General features: G+C 44.4%; 1 protein-coding gene across 4 annotated transcripts in view; it reads left to right on the forward strand.

Moving 5' to 3' along the window:
* Positions 1-17759, forward strand: part of CRHR2 (corticotropin releasing hormone receptor 2) — a 153320-nt gene that overhangs the window by 35120 nt on the left and 100441 nt on the right. The window contains exons 1-2 of one of the 4 annotated variants that reach the window (XM_071428498.1): positions 5939-6142; positions 9652-9771. In XM_071428498.1, coding sequence (XP_071284599.1) covers positions 6049-6142; positions 9652-9771 — 214 coding nt within the window. In that variant the 5' untranslated portion in view covers positions 5939-6048. Of the gene's footprint in view, positions 1-5938; positions 6143-9031; positions 9508-9651; positions 9772-17759 lie in introns of those variants that run through there. The other 3 variants (XM_071428497.1, XM_071428496.1, XM_071428499.1) reach the window with 3 other exon arrangements.

Genomic DNA, 17759 nt, shown 5'->3' on the forward strand with positions numbered 1-17759 from the left:
CATTTCAAAGCAGCAGGAAGTCCTAGCTTTCAATTTCTGTCTGACATGTAAGTGAAGCTCCAAAACCCATCTCAGATATGTGATGTGTTAGCAATTGACAGCTCTTTCCAAAGTACAAACATATCTTGGGGTGAGTAATGTCCTACTAAGTAGAATATCTAAGAGTTGTAAATTTGAAGATATTTGTCTCCAAATCAAATGAATCATCATTCTCTGAAAGTGTCCATTTCCCTGGAGACTGTTAGGGAACCTGATTTAGTCTAGACACCCAAATTTTTGGTGGCTGGAATTAGGTGAGATGAATCCTTCTGCCTCTATGAACCTCTCAAATACCCTAAACCATGCAAGACCTGAAGTACCCGGAGCTGCAGAATCAGAAATACTGACCCTGGTGGTGAAAACATCAAGGGGTAGTGAGCCAAGCAAGGGAGGAGATCTGGAGAGGGTTTTTTTATGCCAGGAGGTGTCCAAAATTCTGTGAGGTGACTGATTCCAGACACAGGCACAAACTATTGCAGCAGAATTAATGTTCTGACATCCTCCCTGTTCTTCTGGGGCTGCAAATGTGTGCAGCAGCAGTTTGAAAATCACAGATCAGGCAATTATTACATTCTTTTTCCTCAGTTATCATGGCCATAATAATATTATGATAATCCATTTTCATGCCTAATCATTCCAGCTGGGGTTTGGTGTGACTGGATCCTCCTCACTGTCTGGTGAAAATGATGTGTTTGAGAACCCCTGTCTCAATTCTCAAAGTATTCTCAGTATTCTGTTCATCATTCCTGCCACTTCATTTCCAGGCTTTTTCTCTGGTGTTTGCTGAGTGGTGGCTGGCAGAGAGATGCAAATCTATTACACAGTGTTTGTGTTGTATTGATTTCCTCTGGTAAATAATTCCATTAAATCTAAGACATGGAATCTCTGAACATAATGCTGCTGGCATTGTGATAGTCCTGTCCTAACAGGACATTTTTCTTCTCATATTTATTCCTGATGTGTTTAATTTCAAATAGTTTTGCTTGGTCTCCTATGAAATGATATGCCCAAAGTTAGGGGATTACAGCTGCCAAACCCTCCAGGGAGACAAGGTGGGCGAGTGTGGAAAAGCTCAGCAAACAATTTGATATTTGTTCAGGGCATCTGGAGTGGGATTAATCTGATTAATGCAGACATTTACATCAATCCAAGCTGGTTCCTCTTCTAGACAGCAAAGATCTACTCAGGGTAATGGTTAGAGCTGAGGACAAAATCAATCTCATCAGGTGAATCTCATTGCAAAAGTTCTTGGTTTTTTTCTGTTGGAGTTAACTGGAATCTCTGGAAACATTTGCACTGGGGACCCCATAAAGGAAGTGTCCAAAATTTGTTTCCTCTCTGGGATGTGTTGTAAACATAACAATTCAATAAAGGGGAGAAAATTGTCAGGAAAACTTTAGTTGCTCTACAAGGCTTGTGCTACTCTTTGTCTTTTAGGAGGTTTGCCACATTTATGATGAATGATTTAAATTAACTCAAGGAATAAAAATCTACTACATAGAGTAAAGCCTATGTATAATAGTGAAAGCCTCCCTGTGACATGCTGCTGATGGGATTGTTCCCTTTTATGACAGGCCCAGGTTTTGCCCACTCTGATATCTCCAGGTGTCCCAGAACAGTTGGAATGCCTGAGTGCACAATGTTTGCCTTGTGGCTGCTGCTTCAGAAGGGATGGATCTTCCCAAGGTCCTGAGTTTCTCTGCCAGCCTCATGTGGCTATTCCAGACATGCTGGAGTACCTCAGATCTTGCAGGTCACACACTTCTGGGCAGTGGAATCAGAGTCTAGATCCTCCTTGCCAATAAATGGCAGCTTTGATAACTCATGGAAAGCAGAGGCTCAGAGCAGTCTTGAGAGCTGGCAACTCTGCAGTGTTTCACTCTGTTACAAGTCCTCGATTTTCCACTTGGCTTGGGCCCAAAGGAGTACAGAAGCCACTGGCCCAGGGTCCCAACACCAGACTGAGGGTGCTCCTCAAAGAAAACCCAAGCAAATATGAGTTGGATGGGAGTCACAACATTGTAGCTACCATGTGTGCTAGGCCGTGAAGGCAGGGCCCAGACCCCAAAGGGTTAATTTTCTTACTTCCTCTCTTAAAGCTGCTTAGGAAGCCCTATTAATTAGATCATGGCAGTTTGAAACAGGCTGGTTTTGTTGGTGTGTCTTGGTTTGAAAAGACAGGTGTCTGCTAAGGGAGGCAGGAGCTTCTCTTGAAATGGGAAGTGTAAACCCTCTCCTTCCAAATTATTACAATTTTGAAATTAAGGGGCTCTCAGGCAAAGATGTGGGCATAGGAATAACAGTTCTTTTATTAGAAAAAATTAAAATGCAGTAATACAGAGCAACTCTGCCAGAATCAGAGCAGTCCCTGTCCCCTGTGTGTCAGGGGGTGGCACAGCCCCATCCCATGGGGGCTCAGCCCTCCTGCAGTGCCAGCTGTGGCTCTGCTGGAGCAGGGATCCTGCACAAGGGGGGAGTTTTCCTCTGCAGCTCCAGGGCTGCTGCAGATGGGCCTGGGCTCCCTCTGGCCATGCAGGGCAGCAGAAGCTGCTCCTCTGGCAATGCACTGGGCAAAGGCTGCTGGGCTGTGCCAGGCTCAGATTGGATCCGGGGAGGAATGCTTGGCTCCTCCCCTGGGCGGAGCATCTCCCCATGGGATGCTGGGATTGGCTCAGCCCTGCAGGGACACTCAGTGGCCATGGACAGCAGAGATCTCCTGCAGGGAGGATTGGCTGGGGGAGAGAGAAAGAAAAAACTGCCCCAAGGACAGCAGAGAACTGCCCCAGCTCTGACAGATGGCAATAGAACACACAGCCCCTGCCACATCTTGCATTTGCAACCTAAGACATGGTAGCATCTGATTTGGGTCATTTTTAGAGCTGGGATACTGAGCAGCATGATCCTGTGGTTTTTGTCTCTCTTTGTGCTTTCTGAGCTACCTGCTGTTTCAAAATCAGGCACTGTGCAGTGCCTGTGAGTGTCCAGAGGAAATGAGGGATTGACTTCTGAAAATTTTGTTGTCTTTTGTTTCTGTACGTCCTCCCAGTTTATGCTGCATGGGAAGACCACTCAGATCTTCCCAGCATGCACTGAAAGGCAGCACAACAAAGCAGAGTGGGGGGCGGGGAGAGCAAAAGTTTGGCATATCCTGAATTAAGCCACAAGGAACTTTGTGGCTGATGTGTGCTGAAGAAGAGAACAGGACAAGACCTCTGAATCTTTACATCCTTTCTGACTGTGGTCCCATTGTACATAATAGAACGAGTGGGACTAATGAAACACATCCTCATGGTCATCATTCGTTCAGATGGGACTTAACCTTCTTTATTTTTGCTGTCTTTTGTGCTTATGCTGTAAACAGAGCACCAGGCCATTGCCAGGCATAGATAAATATATCAGATGGGTTCCTTTGTGTTTTTGTGTGTCTGTAAAGAGCTGACTCTGAATTTGACCCTGTATAAATTCAGAGTTATTCTGGAATGCTGCTGTGCTCTTATGCAGTAGATGATGTTCTGTACATTCATCCAAAGCAGCTCACTTCAAGAAAAATAGCTCTGGCAGTTCATTAGTGTGTCAAGGTTGGTTCTTTTGTGTGTTTTGTGTTCTTGTAATCTCCCTGCAGTGTCTCATCGTTTGTCTCATGTAACATGATTCACTCATGCAGGTTTTATAGCTGTAGAGAATGACAAGTGTATCAATGTGCCAAAAGAAATATATTGATACTGTATTGAAATGGCTACAAGCCATTTATTATTTACACTGTTGGATCTTTTTATACCCCCAGTAAATATTTTCTAGCATCAATGGAGCTGCAAAGATTCATCACCACAGACCTGCATTTATTAATTTTATCTTTGCTCAGTGGAGTCATACTTCATTTCTAGCAATAAAGAATGTCTCCTGTTTCTAACAAATGAGTCTATCAGCTGAAACGAAGATCTCTATGTATCTGTGTCTAATCTTCCTCTCCACATACAACAATTTTCAACTCTGAACTTTCAGTGTAGGTCTCAAGTAGATGCAGAAAGGACCAGATTTTGATTAAAAGTGTAGCTCTCAGTTTGAGAAGTTTTTTGGTTTTTTTTTAGCAGCGTACTCCTGCAGCAGAGTGGAATTCATTGTGAGGAGCTGGGGTGTGGTGTGGCAGAGAAGTCAGCAATATGTGACATATCCATGGCAGTTCTGGAGCTGTCTGTGGAGATCTTTAAGCTGTCCCCAGTCTCTTGCTATTTGAATTACCTTGCTCCCTATGGTCTGAACGTGCTCCCACTCTGTAAATTGCATTTACACACCTGGAATGGGAAGATAAATATTCTACCAGCTCATGGCCATGTTGTCACTGCATTTGAGGTGTGCAGGGAGAGCAGTTTTACAGTGCAGCTTGAGAAGGAGGGCCTTGAGTTTTGTGGCCCAGAAGCCACTTTGGTAAATTTGTACCTTCCTCAAAGTTCTGCATTCCTTACCAAGCTAAAAGGCAGGTAAGGACCTGCCTGCTCAGGTTAGAGTAGGCAGCCAACCTGTAGAACACCCATTCATCATCATTGGCCAGCTAGCCTCATTCACCTACCTCACAATCAGCCTAGTTTTATTCCCCCTTGCAGCACCCCTAGAGAATAAACTACTCAAACTCTAGTTAACTCTAATAGTTTATAAAAACATTGGTCTTGTAAGCCAAAGATTGAAGACTAAACCCCTTCTTAGAGTTACCCCACCATCCTATCTCAGGAAGAAAGGATTCAAACCCTCATCTCCAACTCCCGAAGCTGGCATTTTGAACTAAAAGGAAAGGACCAAGCTGCAAAGTCCCAGTAACTTGAAAGTTTGATGCTGAAAGGTCATTGCAATAACACAGGATAACTGGGGGACACTTTTTAGAGAGGAAAAGGAGATGAGAAAATAAATTATTGTGCCATTTGAAACCATCCAGCCTCATATTTAGAAGTGACAGCTCCATGAGCGAATTAACCGAGCAGTTTATACATGAGATGAGGAGTCTGGATGTGGATATACACACCTGGGTTAGGGGAAGAGAGCTGAAGAGCCAACACTGGGACTGTGACTCAGTGTGATACCTCCACACTGGTGAGGTAGAATTCCTGAAAGCCAAATGGCACTGAGGTACAGAGGACATTGGTGTCACCAGATGGACAGGGGATGTGCATTTCCTGCCCTGAGCCTTGTTGGTACAAAGCAGAGCACAGGGTGACTGCTGTGCCTGGAGAGCAGGAGCTCTTCACACTGACAGACAGAGAACATGAGTGATCAAACTGTCACTGTGGTGGGAGGCTGAAAACAGCACCTTTTCTTTCTCTGAGGAAGGGAAATGAGGAGAGAACTTGTGTTCTGGGTTTTTTCTATTTGTTTTTTTTTTTGTTTTTTCCCCCCTCCTCTCAGTTATCATCCTGGGTCTTGAAATACACCAAGGAATTTCTTGGTTTTGTGTAGATTGAGTGTCTGAGGAGAAGTCAGGTGGTTCTGGAGCTCCTTCCACCCTCTCCAAACACTTCCAGTGACTGCCTGAGTGTGCATAGAGCTGAATTTGGATGTTGCTGGGTAATCACAGCTCATCCTTGCTGCTCACTGTTAGTGGGGCAAACGAAAAGCTGTGCTCTGGCTAATTCCATCAGCTGTGGCTTGGAGTGGGTTGGAGATGAAGAAAGCAGCTGTGTAGCAGTGGTGGGAGGGCTGACATACAGAGGTTTCCACTGCCATTTATGAGCAGAGCTCGTTCCTTTCCCAGAAGAACTGCAGGTGACCTTTTAACAAGTCCTCTTTAAAGGGTCTTACTGAGCTCAGGTTTATTTGTCTGTCCTGTTCTCTTCCAGAGCCTTGCACATGCACCCAAACCAAGCAGTGAATAGCAGCATGCAGGAATGAGCCCACTTGGAAGCTGGCAAAGCTTTTCTGCCTGCCAAGAACCAAATCCCAGCTTTCTTGGGATGCTGAGGAATTTCCAAGGCAGATCTCTGCTGCCTGCCAAGCTCTGATTTGTGTCATGTGCACCACGGCATGGGCAGGGAAGCAGAAGTGTCAGCAGCTGCAGGATTTCTGTCCATCTTTCATATCACTGAAATTGCTTCTTGCATGAAGATTTTCACATCAAGTGAGTCCAACTGACAGAGTCAGGATTTCACTAGATCCAGTCAGAGGGAAACTTTGGTGAAGTGGTTAATTGTACCCAGGGATAGCTGCAAAAGTAGTTTTTTCATCAAGAGGTTACAGTAGTACTGGGATTATTAAAGAGTGGTGCTGATTTGTGGACTGAGGGACAGTAAATTATTTTCTTCATTCAGACTTAATCCTCAACATTCATCCCCTCTATATTTATTTTTGCAGTGGGTTTTTAAATTAATATTAAATACATGGAACACAACAGGATTGTGCAATACATAATGCTTCTAAGATTTTCTAAAATTTGAACTGAAAAGATGAAAATCAGTTTAGATTGAAGATTTTCTAGCTCTCCTCACTTAAATGAAGAAATCATTCTCCTGATCCTGAAAAAATATTTAGTTTAATTCAGGGCTATTGTTTCAGGTGCTAACCACTATAAAGAACAGAATTGAAATGAAATCCAGCTTAGTGTTCAACTCTGTAATACTTGAACCATTAAAAAAATCTTCAAGAGTTTATTCTGGAAAACACAGGGCAGAATTAGGAACATGAAACATTTACCAAATTTAAAAGTAGTTACTTTTTTTGAAACTGTCATTCTTTTTTTGTAATTTATTGAGTGATGAATTCCTCAAAAAATTCAGGAAACTCCAGTACCCAAAGCCTCTGAGCAGGATTTTGATTCCAGTGTGCTGAACAAACAGCATGAAAAAATAGAAAGGGCAGACAGTAGGTGAGAAATGAAGACTTTTGGCCAGGCTGTGTGATTTTTCTCCTGCAGAGAGGCAGCAGAAGCAGGAAAAAAAAATAAACTTAAAACCTCCTGGACCAGTGTCCTGCTGACTGCTCAGTCCTGCCTGGGTGGGAGCAGCCACTGGGCACATTCAGGTGCTGTCCTGTGAGGAGGTCTCAAAGCCACCCCTGAGGAAAAAAGGGAATTTTATGAGCTCAACTGAACTGTCAGGAAGGAGAAGATGAGGGTTTAGAGCACCCTTTATCCCTTACTCTTGGAAGCTGAAGAAAAAGGGTTTTCTCCTCAAAGCACTGTTCAAAGCCAGCCAGTGGGTTGGTCGTGGTCATGTTACATGACTGATGCTAAAAAAATTTCCTCACCTTCTTTTTGGGGTTGTAGGTGCATGTGACAAAGAGATCTGTTGGTGTTGAGAAGGGTTAATTTGTTGCAATTGAGATTTCTCCAGAGGGGCTGCAGTTTTGGGAACGTTCACTTGGGAAGGAGATCAAGGCTCCAGAGAGAGAAGCAGAGAGATGCATTCACTTCCTCAGTGTCTAGAGAGTTAGTACACTTGTTATTCTCAGGGGTTTTTTCATATTTCAAATAAAAATACTTATCCCAAAACCACAGTGGCACTCCTCCCCTCTCTGCCACTGCAGTCTGAAAATGTTAAAAAATCTCCAGATTCCCACATGGCAAAATAACATCCTGGCTAGTTCTCTCCTCAGTGCATGTTGTTAATTTATTTGTTGTTCTAACCCAGTTATTTTTTCTTTTTCCTCTCTCTGGATGCCACAATTCTTTTAGTCCTTCAAAAGCAAAGACTAAAGCCCTTCAGTCATAAATATGAATAAAAGGAAAGTCCAGGCCTTTGCAGGGTGGGAGATAAATATTATAGGAAGTACCACTGCTTTGAGCTCAGTGTAAGCACCTTGTCCAACCTAAAGCTGTGAATAGACTGGAAATGTTTCATTTTGCTATCTTCGCCTTCTTTTTCTGCATTCCTTTCTGCCACTTCTATATCTACTGATCTTGGTCTACTCCCTTACAAGTCAGTTTTTTGTTTGCTTCCCAAAATCCTTCTGAATCTGTAATCATAAATGATTCTCAGAAACCCTTTTTTTTTAAAGAATTTCCTCATAGCCTGGTATAGCAAGTCAGAAAGGCTGGCCAGGTCTGAGCTGCTCTCCAGCATGTTCCAGGGTGCTGCCCTTCACCCAGTTCCCACTCTGCTGAGTTTTGATTTCCCAAAGATAACCAGCCTTCTGGGCAGGCAGCTCCTTCCAAATTTCTCCTCCTTCCCCTTCACCAGACCCTTCTCCTCCTGTCCCACACTGACCTCAGTTTGTCAAGCCCTTTCCTCTTCCCTCTCTCCCCACACCAGGATTTGCTGGTTTAGAGGTTCCTCCTCTTTCTCCTGGTCAGTCTGGGTGCTCATCCTTTCTGAAAACCTTGCCCCCTGCTACCACTGGAAAATCACAGGGGCATTTCTTTTCTTCCTCTTCCCCTGAATGATCCATCCTTTGCTTCAGAGCCCTCTGTGCCTTGCCCTGCTCTGCTGTTCACCCCGTCCCATCCATGTGAGGGGCTGAAAGGTGTGTTCCTTTGGTGCCCTACTCTTCTCACTCTGTCTCTTCTGTGGGTCATAATTCCAGATTTCTTTACTCCAGACCAGGCTGGATGGGGCTTGAAGCAAGCTGGTCTGTTGGAAGGTATTGGAATGAGATGACCTTTAACATTTCTTCCAACCCCAACCTTCTGTGATTCTATAATTACTCCAGATCCCTTTATCCCAACACCTCTCTTCTGTCAGATCATCTCCTTCATCCCTGCTTTTATTATTTCTCTCCTTTCTCAAGGCCTGCACAGCAGCTCCTGGACCGGGTCCCTCCTTCCCCCCCTGCCCCAGCATCCCTGCTCATCCTCAACTCCACGCAGCAAAGGCAGGAATTGCTTCACTCCACACAAAACCCGAGGAGTTCTCCTCCTCTGATGGCTTTTCCTGTTCTCCCTGGCTTTCATTTGCAGCGAGTATTTTTTTTTTTTTTCTTTTTGCAAAAGCTCTCATCCCTGGAGCTAACAATAAAACTGTGCCTCAGTGTGTCGGAGGGAGGGAGGGAGAGGCAGCAAGGAGAGAGAGGGAGGGAGGGGGATGCAGCAGCACAGCGCTCTGGCACGGTGAGGCGGCATCTGCGAGCCCAGGGACACCGAGGAGAGCAGAGCCCCTCGCTCCGGGCTCAGCCCGATGCCATTGGCTCCCGAGCCGCTGGATTTAAAGGGAAGAGCAGCTCGGAGGGCTGAGCCGCACAGGCAGACGCAGCCTCAGCCAAGTTGTCAGCGCGCTGCGAGCAGCAGAGGCTCGAACGCACCAGACTGCGGGGTGCCCGCGCCTTGATGCTCCTGTGGCTCCAGAAAGGGGGGAAAAAAGAAGAAGGGACCAAAAAAAAAGCAGCCAGAAAGGAGTGAAGGAGCCTGATCCAGTCCAGCAGTCCCAGAGGGAATAATGGATGTGACCATCTCTCAGTTCATCTTAGAAGAATTTGATGTGAACTGCAGTCTCCTGGATCGTTTACACGAGACTTTTTTAGAGAGTTCCTCTCTCCCTTTCCTGGGCTTTGATGGTAGGAATTGTTACCTGGTGCAGAGCTCGGGAAAAGCTTTAGAAGTGCTGAGATTGGGTTTGTTTTGTGATGCAAAGTGCGTGGCTTTTGTGCTTTCTGAACCGCTTCTTTTTTGCCTTTCTGTCCCGTTTTTTCTAACCCCAGGTCCGTACTGCAATGCCACCACGGACCAGATCGGGACCTGCTGGCCCAGAACCTCCGCGGGGGAACTCGTGGAGAGACCCTGCCCCGAGTTCTTCAATGGGATCAAGTACAACACCACCAGTAAGTACAAACTCCTTTCTTCTCCCGCAGATCTCGTGTTCAGAAGGCGCCTGGGGACACCCAAAATCCATTTCCATTAAAGAAAAAAAACCAAAACAATAAAATAAAACCAAAAAGTTTGCTTGGGAATCAACATTTCCTCCACATTCCAGCCTGTATATTCAAAATTTTTGCCTGGAATGGTGCAGATTTCTCAGAAGCGCAGACTTGTGGACACTGTTTCCTCTTTGCTGGAGTGCATTTAGGGAGATCCAGGCAGAAAATATCCTCTGCAGTCTGGGGAGGGTTTGTTGTGTGTTGTGCTTTGTGTGTTTGTGCATGTGTAGCTGCCTACAGCTCAGTGTGTTCGTAGCAGTGCTTCGCCCACCTGGGTAATTAGACAACCTTGGGCTCATGGAATACTTAATCCTACCACCTAAACTGTATTTTCAAAAGACAGACAGTGCCTTTTCCAGGCTGTGTGAGCAGGGGTTCAGACCCTGCTGGGAGTTGGATGTATCAGACAGAAAGAAGGCTGAGGGCTGCAATCTGTTTTAGCAACTTCATCAGGGACTGGCTGCTGAGGCTGGAGCTGCATCAGCTCTGCACGGGAGACAGGAGAGGAAATTAGGAGGCAAATAATATTCAGAGCAAGGGAGCGTGGGGGCTCCTTAGAAATCTCCTGGATGCTTTATTCTTTGAGGTAAACAATCATGATGATTCACTACAAATTTGTTATTCAGGCTGTGGGACCCAGGCACTCATTTCCTTTTGCTTATCTGTCAATACCCTTTGGACCTTTCATTAAGAGTTTTTAAACATATTAATTCCAAATATGTGCACCCACTTGTTTGTCTCTCACTTTTTCAGTGTAGTTTTGATAGGGATAATTTCATTCCATGTAGGGATAATTTCATTCCATGTTTCACTCTGAACTTTTGCTTGGGTGTTGGTGATCTCACTTGCAGGTAGTGTTAATTTTGTGTGGCCAGCATCCCATAAAAGAGTGACCCTGACATTTTAGATCTTATTTTTAAACTTGTAGAAAGTGAATTTATTCCTTCCCCAGCTCTAGGTATCATGGTCAGATAACTGGCCAGAAGTTTGGTGTGTTGGTTCTGTGAAACAAAGTCCCCTGCCAGGTTTGTTGTCAGGGACAGACTTTGAGCAGAGTAAAAGTTGCCTCAGAGAGCTGCAAAATCATCCTAAAGCCCTCTAATCTCAGACCTGGCTCTTTGCAGTAAAACAGGGGGAACCTGGAATGGGCTGGGTGATGCTGGCTTTGATTACAGCAGGTACTTCACTGCTTGGACAAGTCTCACTTGAGACCAGAAGAAAATTTCTGAGAATTAAGGGCAGTGCAGAACACAGTGGAAAGAATTTAAATGTTTTTTCTGTATATGAAAGAAAAAAAAAATATTGACTGCCCCAGTTTGGTTTTTATAAACTCTGTTGATGCTTTCACTAGTTCATCAATGACCTGATTTAAAGTTTTCTTCCCTGCTCTCCTTCTCAGTGGTGGCTGGTGCTTGTATTGCAGTGCTAATGAGTTTCTTAAATTCTTTGCTCTTAAAACAATGGCATGTTAATTAAATTGAAGACTAATAGAAATATGTTACTTAAATGCTGAAGCATTATTTTCTGAGGAAATGGATATTTTTCTCTTTTCAACATAAAGTGTGAGTAGCTACCTCCAGTTGATTTTATGCATTTCCATGTATGTGGTTCCTCCAAGATGTAGTGCAGAAAACAGAGGGAAGGATTATATAAAAATTTGGTCAAATTTTGGAATCAGCAGCTCCTTGGGAAATAGCAGTTAAGTGATTAAAGCTTGGGAAAGCAGTAGAACAGCAGGTTAAGGTTTCAATACACAGGTGCAATCTCTTTTGGCATTTGAAAAATAAAATTACTGCATGCAGAACATGTTCAGAATTTGGGAAAACCAAATACTAACTAACACATTCTGACCACTTGCATGATTTCACCAAGTTGGTTTGTGGGCTGCCTCATTTGTAATGAGGCTGATTGTGCTGAAAACCTCAGCTGTGTTCCCCATACAGATGATAAAATGAGCACAGACAACTGATTAAAGAATGGGAAATGGATCTTGCAAATCTCAGAGGTGAATAATACAGCTCAAAATGAGGGTCTGATAGGAGATGGCTTGAATCAACATAAGATTTCTGCCTAGGACATGTAGTTTTGTTCTATTTTGGTTTGCATTTTGATGAGGCAGAGGGAGAAATGATGGTTTGTTATATCATACTGATTTTTTTTTTTTTGGAGAGCAAAATCAGACCAAGTTAGAAAAACCACCTTGCATTGCCTTTTTTTTTACTGAGAGCTTATCCAGCTCTAGGTTGTAACTCAGCATTTATTATACTACCAGGTATCCCATGTTCGTGAGCTGCCACCTTTTAGGAACTACAGCTTTTTTTTTTTTTTTGGCATTGATTTTGTACATCTGTGAGTATATTTTGTATATCTGTGAGTATATTTTGTATATCTGTCAGCATATTTCTCATTTGAAAGCCTGTAAAAATTTTGGATCCGTTTCGGTGATTTCTTTTTCAGTTTTAGAAATCAGGCTCTCAAAGATTCCAATTTCCCACCAGTTTCCTGAAAGCAGCTCATCAGCTGCAGGGAATGAACCCAGCAGCATTCCCTGTCAAGGAAAGCTTTTGAATTGTAGACACTGGCAAATGCAGACTGGGAAGTGCCCAAACTCGGTGAAAAGCTTTTGAAAAACTCAGAGAAGCACCACAAGACACTGATCCATGGCCAAGTTTTGGTACTCATGGGGCTGTTTCTGCCCCTCACTGTAGTCTCTGTGCATGTAGGGGATGGAATTCAAGACAAAAACTGACAGGTAGGTTCCTGCACAGATCAGCTCATCAGAGGCTTTGGCTGCACCTCCCCTGCTTTGTGTCCATCCTGTCACCTCTCAGGCTTTGCTGTTCGCTCTAACTCAGGTGGGGAATGCTATCAAACCCTGCCAATGCCAGCAAAATCAATCAAAAAGCATTTTAAAAGCTCCTTAAGAAAAGGAACTTGTGCTGAAAAAACTCCCCTCCTGTTTGCCACACTAGAATAAACTGTTTGTGTAAAATATTTCCATCCTAACTGCAAGAAATTCCCGTGGTGATTTCTGTGCCTGGGTCTGTGTTTCTCTGTGTCTCCTGGGAGCTGCTGAGTGACTCAGATAAGTTTCAGCTGCATTCATAAAACAAAGTCTGTCAGTCTGTGAGGATTTTTTATCCCTGACATTTTGTTATTTTGGTGATATGTTGGGGGTTTTTTCCTCCCTCTTTATTTGGGAAGTAAAGTCACGTGGACAGATCACACTCTGGTTACTCTGAAGTGTGAATATGGGCAAAATGCTCTTTGACCAAGGATCTGAAAATTATGCTATCCACTTACAACTATGCAATTTTTATGTATTATTCTCAAAGGGGAAAAAAATTAAAAGAAACAGGGAAAAAAAAAGTCTGTGTTGGTGCAGTGTGTGACTGTGCACTTGTCTCTGCTCAGGTTCTATATTTAGTGGAAAATGACAATATCATTGCTGCCCTCTAGATGTGTTTATGCTTTGACAGTGTGAAGCTTTTAGTCTTGTTTTAGGAAACAGATTAATTCACTTACTAGGATATCCTGAAGCTTGATTAATTCAGCAAATGGCCCATAGTGAGCCTGGTTTTGCTGCTTGCTATAAAGCAGCTGTTCAAGCACGCACTTAGAGCGTGTTACAGGCTAAAGTATGTCTCCATTAACACTTCCCCTACAGATTGCCCTGCGCAGAAGGTAAAAAAGCAGGGTTAAATGTTCATCTGATGGACAAAAAGTGTTGGCTTTTGTAGCCTCAACTGAATTGAGTTTGTCTCAAACACCTGGTGTGGCAGGGGGGTGTTCTGTGGTGACACCCCTCCATCACAGGCTGCTCACTTTGCTCTGGGCTGCAAGCATTCAGAAGATTTCTCAGAATTAAAACCCACAAAGCCAGGTATTTCCAAGTAGTATCAACAGCTAATTTAAGAATTTAAGCTCTAATACAAGTCAGAGCTCTAATTGACAGAAGGGGTGAAGCCTGGGGAGTTACTGAGCTCAGCCTAAATGAGCAGCTCAGCTCAGCTCAGCAGCTCCTGCAGAAGTGACAGTGCTCTTAGACATGCCATGGGGTATTTTGGTGCTGTTTCAGCCTTGTTGTAGGTTTGTGTTTCATCTCTCAGGCCACACAGGTGTTGCAGATGCTCAGTGATAAATGATCCCCTGCCCGTGTTCCGGCAGTTGAATTCCTCCCTGGGCGTGTGTTGTGCTGAAGTGATCCCACACCTGGGGATTGAGATCAAACTGCTTTTTTGATCCACAGGAACAAAAGGTCTCTGTAGTTCCAGCTCCCTGCCTGCAGATCCCCCTCTCTCTCTCTCTCTCTCTCTCTCAGTTTAGGGAAGCTCTTTGACTGAAACAGCCACTTCTCAGGAGCGTTTTGGATATCACACAAAGCATCCTCCTCACAGGAGTGTTTTGGATATCACACAAAGCATCCTCCTCACCTTCTCCGGGAACTGTGCAGCTGAGAACAGGCACATAATCACTGCTAACCTTGTCCTGATGGGGACTTGGTTCCTCCTTGTTCTGAGGGGGTGGGCACCACCTTTTCCTTGGCCCTGCAGCTAGCTGCCTGCTGAGGAAGCTTTGGAGAGGGTTGGTGACTGAGCAACTGCTGTTCACCTGGATGGGCATGGGGGAAGGAGCCCCTGGCACAGGGATCACACCTGTACCTGCTAGCAGGGCTTGCTCCACAGTGAGAGAAGAATTCCTGCAGTTCATGGTTGTCTCATCTTGAAAACAGAGAAATAATCTTTTGTGTGCTGAGGGAAGGGGGAAGAAGTGAATTAATAGCTCTTGTGGTATGCATTTCCCCTCTTTGGAAAGGGTTTAAAGGGATGAGCCAATTTTTAAAAGAGCTAATTTTCATAGTTTAAAACCCTGTTCTTTTATGGAGATCTAACCTTTGCTCCTTTTCCTTCTGATTAATTATTGTTCAGAGTTCTGGAGATGTGGCTCCAGCCTGCATATAGAACATGAGCCTTGCTAGGAAATCAAGTCTCAGAGTCTTGTTCGTGTTTTGTGGGCAAGCCCTGTCCTGATAATTACAGAAATGTGCACTTTTAGAAGTGGCTGGCCCAGAGGCTCAATTAACATTTTCATTTATGTTTTATCTCATGTATTTTAGTGTCTTGACCACTTCTGTTGATCACATTCACATGACTTACTTGTTCCCCAGAGGTTTTTCTGGCTTGATTTCTAAAGGCTGTGTTTTTGAAAGCAAAGTCCTGCTGTAAATGACAGAGAGCCCTGAAGTTCTGATGGCTTTTCATCATTATTGGAGAGAAATAAAATGTCCATCAGGGGCATGCATATGTGTTTCCACATTAAAAAAAATTACTATCAAACCCTAAAACTACTCTCACCTCCTCTGTCTTCTGTAACCTTGTTAGATGTCCAGAAGGCTTTTATCCCACTGTTTAATGACAGGGGATTTGGGATAAAAATAAATGTTTTGTAGCCAATTTTAGTTATGGAATCACTAGAAAAAGATTTTCTTTTTTGTTAAAAAAGTCTACAGCCTTGCAGTAGCCATGTATCAGCCATCCTGGGGGGTGAAACACAATATTTTCAGCTAGGAAGTCAAGAGTACATGAAAACACAGTATTTTCACAGCTAGGAAGTCAAGAGTACATGAAAGTTAAAGGAAGGAGACTGATGAGAAATGCAACAAACTCGACAGTGGAAAAAAAGAAGTCCAGAATTGGAATTCTGGGGGAGGAAATAAAACATCATTTTTAAGCTCGTAAAGGTTCTCTCTGAGGAGATCAGATCTGCAGCTGATTAGGTCAGCTTGTCTCCAATAGCGCTGTGTCCAGATTAAGATTTCAACCATTTTTGTTCATTTTGTCTTGCTAGTTTTGCAGAGAAACACAAATACACACATCTTCCACAAATACAGTGGGAGGCTCTGGATTTCAGTCATGCACAGATGGGAGAGGCTTCACTTGCTCCCCCCCAAATTTTTCTTCTTTTTTTTTTTTTTTTTCTTTCCTTTGTGAAGCATAATTTGTGGGATGAGATGGCTCTGATTTTGTAGTCTGGAAGAAAAGTGTTGGAAAAAATATTTACGAGGAGGAATGAAAAGAATCCATTTTTCTTGCTCCCACTACTATCATCATGTAAAACATGTGATTTCTTCATTGAGCCCAGGACACAAGTTAATTGCTGTAGTAAAATAAGGAGGTTGTTAATGTTCCTTCAGTCAACATTCAAGGACCTTTTCTCCAGCCAGTTAAACATGGATTTGTACTTTTGTTCTTTGCTAATGACTTGAGGTAGCTTTGCTGTGGTCCTGTTGCACCTGATTTGGATTCTCTTCAGTTTAGGCTTGGCTTTGGGGCAAAATTCACCCAAAACTTCACCAAAACTGGAACTGTAGCTGCCATTCTGCACCAAAGTCAGTCAGACCTGAGCAGTGGCACATCTTGGAGAGGGCTTTAAACCCTGGGCCATCTGGAGGCTCAGCAAACAAAGGGTTGCCCACATTATTTTGGAGGCTTCTTTGTGATTCTTTCTTTCCCTAAGGCAGCTGCCCCATCCATCTCTCTGGAACTTGCTGTTGTCTAAGCTGGCAGTGACTTCCAGCTGGCAAACAGATGGACTGAAGTCCATTTCTTTCCACAAGTTTGGAATTAGATGATACTTGCAAAAATGTGTGCTTCTAGAGCATGAGGAGGAACAGGGAATGGCTCAGGAGCAGGTGGGGAAGGGAAAGAAGTAAATATATCACAAATCCTCATCACACCATACCAAAATGAAAGGAAAAATCCCATCCAGCTGCATGCAGCGTGGACATGGGATTTCTTGTTCCTTGTGGATTGGGATTTTTGTTTCTTTCTTGTTTCATGGTGCTTTATGAGCCATTTTCCACCCAGACAAGCTGTGGGAGGCTGAGGTGGAACTGTGAACAGTTGGGGCTGTTCTTGCCAGGTTCTGAACACCTGAGACTCTCTGGGACTCACCTGAGACACTCTGGAGCTCACCTGAGACACTCTGGGGCTCACCTGAGACTCTGGGGCTCACCTGAGACACTCTGGGACTCACCTGAGACTCTCTGAGACTCTCTGGGGCTCACCTGAGACTCTGTGTGACTCAGGGGGCTGCAGCCTGTGTTTGCTGTCGCCAGAGCTGGGGGACAGTGTCACCGGGGCCCTGGTCACCCGCCATTCCGCCTGCCAGCCACAGGGTGTCACTTAGAGTGCAGGTAAAGCCAGTGTCCCCTGCAGAGTGACCCTGCCCTGGGACAGAGCTGCTCCCCATCCTGCTGCACGGCTGAAGAGCCTCGCTGAGGTGGACAGGGACAAGGACACCGTGGGAAGGACGTTCTGGGATGGATCCTGTGTCCCCTCTTCTGTGGGGTGTCGCCTGTTTCAGCAGGGCTGCTCTGGAAAGCTGCAGGAAGGGCAGTGCTAAGCTTTGTTCCCAGCGGTGTGGTGGGGCAGAGGATGAGGAGCTGTGCAGGGCACAGTGCAGCCGTTCAGGGGTGAAACAAAGCTGTCAGAGGAGCCTGAGCAGGCTGCAGGAACCGGCCCTTGGATGATGCAGGGGTTGCTCATGGCTGGAAATGCTGTTTTCACCATGGCATTGCTGCCCTTTTTACCCTTCTGATGTCTCAGTGCTGTCCCTGGCAGCAGCTGTTGGATTTTCCCTCAGGACCTGGCAGATGCTCCAGGTGCTCCCACTGACCAGGACCCCTGCCAGGGGGCTCAGAGACCTGGCACAGAGCCCAAAACACCTGTGGGTTTGATTATGACCCATGGAGCAAATTACCAACCTTGGGTGAAGATCTGCAAGCCACAACGTTTAGGTTAGAATAATAGATTATTCTATTAGAATAGGATTATAGATTCTAATATAATTATTAGATAATAGAATTATAATTCTAATAGAATTATTAGAAT

This window comes from Agelaius tricolor, unplaced genomic scaffold, assembly GCF_023055355.1.
Source record: "Agelaius tricolor isolate 1412-34295 unplaced genomic scaffold, bAgeTri1.0.p SCAF_6, whole genome shotgun sequence".
NCBI classification, from domain to species: domain Eukaryota; kingdom Metazoa; phylum Chordata; class Aves; order Passeriformes; family Icteridae; genus Agelaius; species Agelaius tricolor.